This window comes from Apus apus, chromosome 5 (assembly GCF_020740795.1).
Source record: "Apus apus isolate bApuApu2 chromosome 5, bApuApu2.pri.cur, whole genome shotgun sequence".
Taxonomy (NCBI): domain Eukaryota; kingdom Metazoa; phylum Chordata; class Aves; order Apodiformes; family Apodidae; genus Apus; species Apus apus.
In genome coordinates, this window is record NC_067286.1 from 45107783 (window position 1) to 45113782 (window position 6000).

General features: G+C 46.5%; 1 protein-coding gene across 2 annotated transcripts in view; it reads right to left on the reverse strand.

Annotated features, from left to right (window-relative positions):
- Positions 1–4172, reverse strand: part of SEL1L (SEL1L adaptor subunit of ERAD E3 ubiquitin ligase) — a 34887-nt gene extending 30715 nt beyond the window's left edge. The window contains exon 1 of one of the 2 annotated variants that reach the window (XM_051621426.1): positions 4025–4172. In XM_051621426.1, the coding sequence (XP_051477386.1) occupies positions 4025–4097 (73 nt within the window). In that variant the 5' untranslated portion in view covers positions 4098–4172. The remainder of the gene's footprint in view (positions 1–4024) is intronic. The other variant, XM_051621425.1, reaches the window with a different exon arrangement.
- Between the last annotated feature and the right edge of the window lie 1828 nt (positions 4173–6000).

Consider the following 6000-nt stretch of genomic DNA (forward strand, 5'->3'; position numbering starts at 1 on the left):
AAAAATGACCTTGTTTTTGTTTGTTTTGGTTTGGGTTTTTTTTTAATTTTGAGTCTGTTACCAAGACTGCCTAATTCTATGAAATCCTTCTGAAAAGAACAACTGGAAATTAATCCTACCCTTTGCTAAACAAGTTAGGGGGATTCAATGATACAGTGAAAGGAAAAAGTGGGCAAAAATAACTGCGGCTGAAACATGCAGCTGACAACACTGTAGAGAATGCTTTGGTCACAAACAGTGTGGAGCTGTAGACACTGCTGGGTGCTCTCACGCCCAGCTAGGACAGCTGAACACTTGTTACAACCATCCACCACTTCATATAATTGAAATCACCTTTAAAATTTATTCATTTTTCCTCAATTAGAAAGACCAGTGTACAATTAGTCTACTTAAATATAGCAAAAGTACTCTGGCAACCTATGAGAGCAAAAAAGGTCCTACCATACGCTGGATAAAGATCCTACCATGCTGTGAGAATTACTGTTTTCAAGAGAGCACTACAGAGAGAGAGGCAGGAATAAGAAGAGCTATGCCATGTGATTCAGCAAGAAGAATGTCATTAGCTTGAGGAAGCCAAACAGTTCCAGAGTTTTGCCATACTATAAGAACAAATCAACTGACAGCTTATAAAGCTAAAGGACTGCTACTACCAGACAAGAAATACTGTAACTTTCAACTGTAGAATGGTCCCCTCACCTTCGGGAAACAGCCAAAAATTCAGTAAGTACAAGCAGTTGGCAATCTCCCAGAGCTCTGATGAATGCCCTAATGGATCATTGTAGGCAGTTTCCTCCCAGTTTTCACCAAGCTCTTCAAGCTTCAACACTATCACAACAAAGCAACTACTAAGATTATGCATGCTGCAGAGCAGTGATCTCCAAAGTGGGGTGTGTACACCCCAGGACCTGCAATAGGCAACCCACTAGTGGTGCAGGAAGAAAATACTTTTTGTACTGTTAATAAAACTTTTCTTAATATAGTGTTTAATTTACCTTTATCTCATTCTTTTTTTAATTTCTGGTTTTGTGCATACTTTATGATGTACATTTAAAAATACATGTATGTACTACTGTACTAACATATTAAGTTAAATATTGAAGATGCATACTTGAGATTTGGCCACAACTATTTTAGGGCATCTATCACAGATTTTCTATGGTATTCAGTTATTTCTTTCAATGTTCTTTTCATGCAAGTGACTAGTTAAGACTCTGAAATAGAATACAAACCCTGTTTATCCTATTCTTGCAAGAAAAAAAGAAATCTTAAGAAAAAATTACCTTTGATTGCTGCTTATCAATTTTTCAACAGTTGAATTCAGCAGAGAAATAGATTTCATAGCTTAACTGTTATTTGTGTTACATAAACCTCTAAAACATGTAGTGAGTTAAGCAAAATCCGTAAGTGGCATCTATTCAGCAAGCCTAGTTTCAAAGTATCCTTGGCAGCAATAAAATTGTTCACAGCCACAATCTGTGCAGAGTATTCCTTTTAGTGCAACTACAAGATTAAGATACATGTCTACCCCCACCCTGAATACAAAACTTTTTCCCAGTTTCCTCGCTAACTATTTACAAAACTTTCTCTGTAAGAATTAAGATTCCCTTTTAGGCTACAAGTTTAGGGAATGTTTTCAGTTAGGTAACCAAAATCAGAAGGGTCCGGAAAAACCACTGAGCTCTGCTCTGTCTTTTGAGATAATGGGTACAGAAGTTTCCTATGAGCATATGCTTGTGCTCATTTGTCCTACCAGTTATTAAGACAGTATGAAAACTCCCTATCACTGAAGTTAGCCATGGAAGATGCAGGATAGTCAGAGGAAGAATTGCTTCCTCTCTTCAGGCGGAATTTCTACCTTCTAGTCTGTGAACAAGGGAAAAGAAACCCCAAGAATCAACTAATATTACCAATCAGAATAAGAGAAGATTTTTTTTCTACATTTTTGAAGAAGAATCAACAGAAGAAGCAGAAGGCCATTGCTGCTGTGATAAACAGAAGATCACTTCAGACCGCACATCATGTTTTTAGCTGCTTTTGCCAGTTCCCCATGGACTCCTTAGCTTGCTTTCCCAAGCCTCCAATGTTCAATCTCCTCATCATGTCTATTAATATTATAACTTCAAAAGTTAAAAAAAATATTGCCTGTTTCCTTAGGCCTGTCTTTACTTGCATTCACCCCATGTCTTCAATAAATTGATTTAAACAATTTTAAGTTTATGACTAGAGTTAGGGCTTAAGGCTATAGTTAAATGACTCACTACTGAAAAAAAAAAAAAAAATCATCATTAGAAACACCTTCTGAAGTAATGAAATTCAATGCTTGAACCATTTTCAATCATCCCTCTCCTCCCTTCAATGTACTCATATTTCAGCCGATTGTTTCCAGACCAGACATTAGGAACAAAATAGTATTCAAGGAAGCATTCAGCAGTCTCTAGACTGTGTGACAAAGTGTAGGAAATCAAAACACCAATGAAGTGATGGTGACTTATTTTCTTTCAGAATGATTCTTGACCAAAAATGGGAGCAAGAAAAGCATACCTGTTATAATCTGCTGCCAAAAGGTGGACTCCAAACATCTCCTAATTAATTCTGGATTTGAATGAACATTTTTACCCCACAGTAGCCACAGTTTGACAACAGCTCTTAATCCTACATGTACTGTTCCACATGCTTTCTTGGGCCTACTGATTGTATTAGTTCAATTGACTCTAAACATACATTTCTGAAGGCTGAATTAAGCTATCAAAACTTCATATTCACAAACATAACATTGTGAGAGTGGAAAATCAGTGAAGACAGAAGAGTTGCATGCAAGCCATGCACAGCCATAGATGCATACTTGAACAGACCCTAGTATCGTCACTTAATTTCCACATACACAACAGATGATTCATCTGACTTGAAGAGTCTCATCTCACCTTAGCTTTTTTCTTGATATACACTATTAGTGACAACATATCATTCAAAGTCTGGGTACATCTCTGGCTTCACAGAACTTGTATGCATCTTTTCTACACCTCAGGAAGTACCCTGCTGGATTATAATGTTACCTACATAGATCATACAACTGTGCTTGATATTTAATCTGAACTCCAGTAATACAACTCTAAATTTCAACTTCCTACTGCATATGTGAAAACGAAGCCCAAATCTTACCTCTGAAAAAAACATTATGTTTATTTCCTGAAATATCACTGACAGCCTAAAAGCACTGGGTAAGACTGTCTATTAAAGGACTGTTTTCTGGCATAAGAAACACTATATAAATAAATGCACTGCAGGTTCTCACCCCCTCCGCCCATGGTGGAAAGGGTGTGGGAGGTAGAAACTCAAGGAAAGGAAGTAGATGACAACATTTGAGAAGCACACAAAACCCAAGCTGAATAACAACAAAAGGAGCAGAAAAAATAGTATTATAGTGTCATAATGCAGGCCTCACTACATATCTGCATGAGAAAACTGCTCTGGTAACGCTAACATCAGCATTATCAGATCCTCAGCAAGGAAATGCGTTCGAGGAAAAAAAGTGTCGTTTCGGCTTTGAGCAGAGCAGGTGTTACAAAGCAGGCTTCTAATTAGCTGTTTAAAGGCAGGAACCAGACTGAAAAGTGTGTTCACCCCCACCAGCCCTGCCGAACTGCCCCCGGAGGGGCAAGCGCGGGTACAGGCTGAGCAACGGACCCGCCGCACCTCGGCAAGCCCGGCCCAGCCACCCCCGCTACTCGTGGTCCCGCAGCTGACAGGAGCACAGCTCCCTTCCGTCCCCTCCGCCGCCTCAGCGCCCGGGTGAGGATGGAGCTGCCCCACGCCCCCCAGAGCCCCAGCGAGGACGTGGGATCCCTTCTCCCGCTGCTGTCCCCGCAACCTGCTGCGGACACCAGGATCCCCACAAACACCTCGGGGCCCGCACCCCCAAGCGGGAGCACCACATTCCCCCGCCCCCGTGGCAGGCCATGGGGGGCGAGGCCGCCGCAGAACTCAGGCCCAGCGGGTCGCGGAGAGGTGGAGCCTTAGTACTAACCGGCCGTGGCCAGTCCTGAGGCCCAGAGCACGGCGAGGCAGAGCAGCAGCCCGAAACTCGCCCGCCGCCCCATCCCGCCGGGTTCCGGAGGGGCCGCCGCCGCCGAGGGGCTCCGAGTCCGGCTCCTCCGCCCCGCCCACAGCCCCGCCGGCACCAATCCGCCGGCCGCCGCACACGCAGCTCCCCGGGGCACGGCTTGCTCTACATGGCCCGCTCCGATTGGCCCGGGGGAGGTAGAGGTTTGCCGGTCACGCCCTCTTCTTGGCCAATGGAATCGCAAAAAGTAAACACGTGCCCTAGAGAGCGCCGGCGACGCGCCGTGCCTTTCCGAAACAAAGGCGCTGATTGGCTTGCGCGCTGTTCCTACAAGGCCCATAGTGCCTTGCGGCGGCCGAGGCGCAGTCGGTGACCAAGTGAGACGCGGGGCCTCGCGAGGGAGACTACATCACCCACAACCCCCCGCGCGGAGCTGCGGGGAGCGCTGAGGCTGTTGCCTCGCGCCGCCGCCGGCCCGGAGCTGCGGTGCGGTGCGGTGCGGTGCGGTGCCCCCTGTGCCCCGAGCCGGGCGCCGGCAGCAGCGCCGCCCTGCCCTTCTGAAGCCTGGAGGCCGGCTGGGGAGCGGGACAGCGGCTCCGTGCCGCTGGGCCCTGCCTGCGGGGCGGGCAGCGGTGAGGGGAGGTGGCGGCGGCTGCCGTGGTGGCCGAGGGCCGGGAAGCAGCATCTCCAAGGTGCGGCTTTAGCGTGCCGCTGGGGCCGGCCGGGGGTAGTAGAGGCGGAGAGGGGAAAGCAGTCGCTGACTGTGACTAGCCACGCTTTCTTTCCCGGGGCGGGGCTGTCTCCTCTCGACCCGCTAGGGCAGCTACAGGTGCCGTGACGGTGCAGGGTAAAAGAGCCTCAGTTACAGCTTCTCTTCTGGGGCAGCCGGAGAGAGAAGTTAAAGGTTTAGCTAAATTTTCTAAGTCTTATTTTTCTTATGGCATTTTATCCTGTGTCAATATGCTTCTATACCAACTTTATTATTTTTTTTCCAATGGGAACTGTATGGTTTATGATTTTACTTTGCTTCTAAAAGTAACAGAGATGCCTGTTTCAGACAACAGAATTACAGGCAGCTGAACACACTAAACCAGCACGGCTGAAGCACGTGGAACCCATAAAGGATGTGACTAGTAGGACTTTCTCTTCAGAAGGGTGTCCGCTCAGGGAAGGGACTGATGACTGTGGGACATCACTCTGGTTGTTTTAAGAATTGCATCTTTCTGTACATCTGTTATAAAGCAACAACAAATGATGAAGGGGAGCCAGTGTCCCAACCTTTAATAGACTGAAACAACTGAACAGTAAATGTTACACCATGCTGAATTATAAAATAGATTTGTTACACACTGTCTAGATAGTGTTGGGCTGTCTCATCCTTACAGCTCTTCAGCTGTGGTCTCTGCAGAGCGAAAGTAGCCACCAGTCGCTGTGGGTTTTTTTGCGTGAAAGGGAAGAACAGAATTAATGAAACATGCAGTCCCATGCCCCAGGGCTATCTGAGGGTTTTCTTCCTGCTGGGACTGGGTCTCTAGGCAGGGGAATGAAGGCCTGTGCTGCTTCAGGTAGGCTTCTGAGTAGCATGTAATTGCCTTTGATAGATCCAGTAAGTAGTTCTGATTCTAGCTATAGTACATCTATGAGAGTCTCTGTCAGTCGAGGCTAAACTCGATGCTGTGGGAGCACACTTGTTTCAGTACAGGCTGAAGGGGTTTCACCAGAGTGCTTCCCTGCACTCGAGTTAGGCCTAAGTTTAACTTCTGTCACTCTTAAGTAGAACAGCATTAAAGTCCACCTGGTTGTGAATGTCGCGGCAGTGACGGCGCACACACACAGGGCAGTGAGGCAGGGTGGAGGCTTGTGCAGGAGGCCGCTGGTGTTGGCCTGTCAGGGGCCCTCAGGCACGTGTGTGGGGTGGCCGTTCAGGTGTGAGAGTGTCC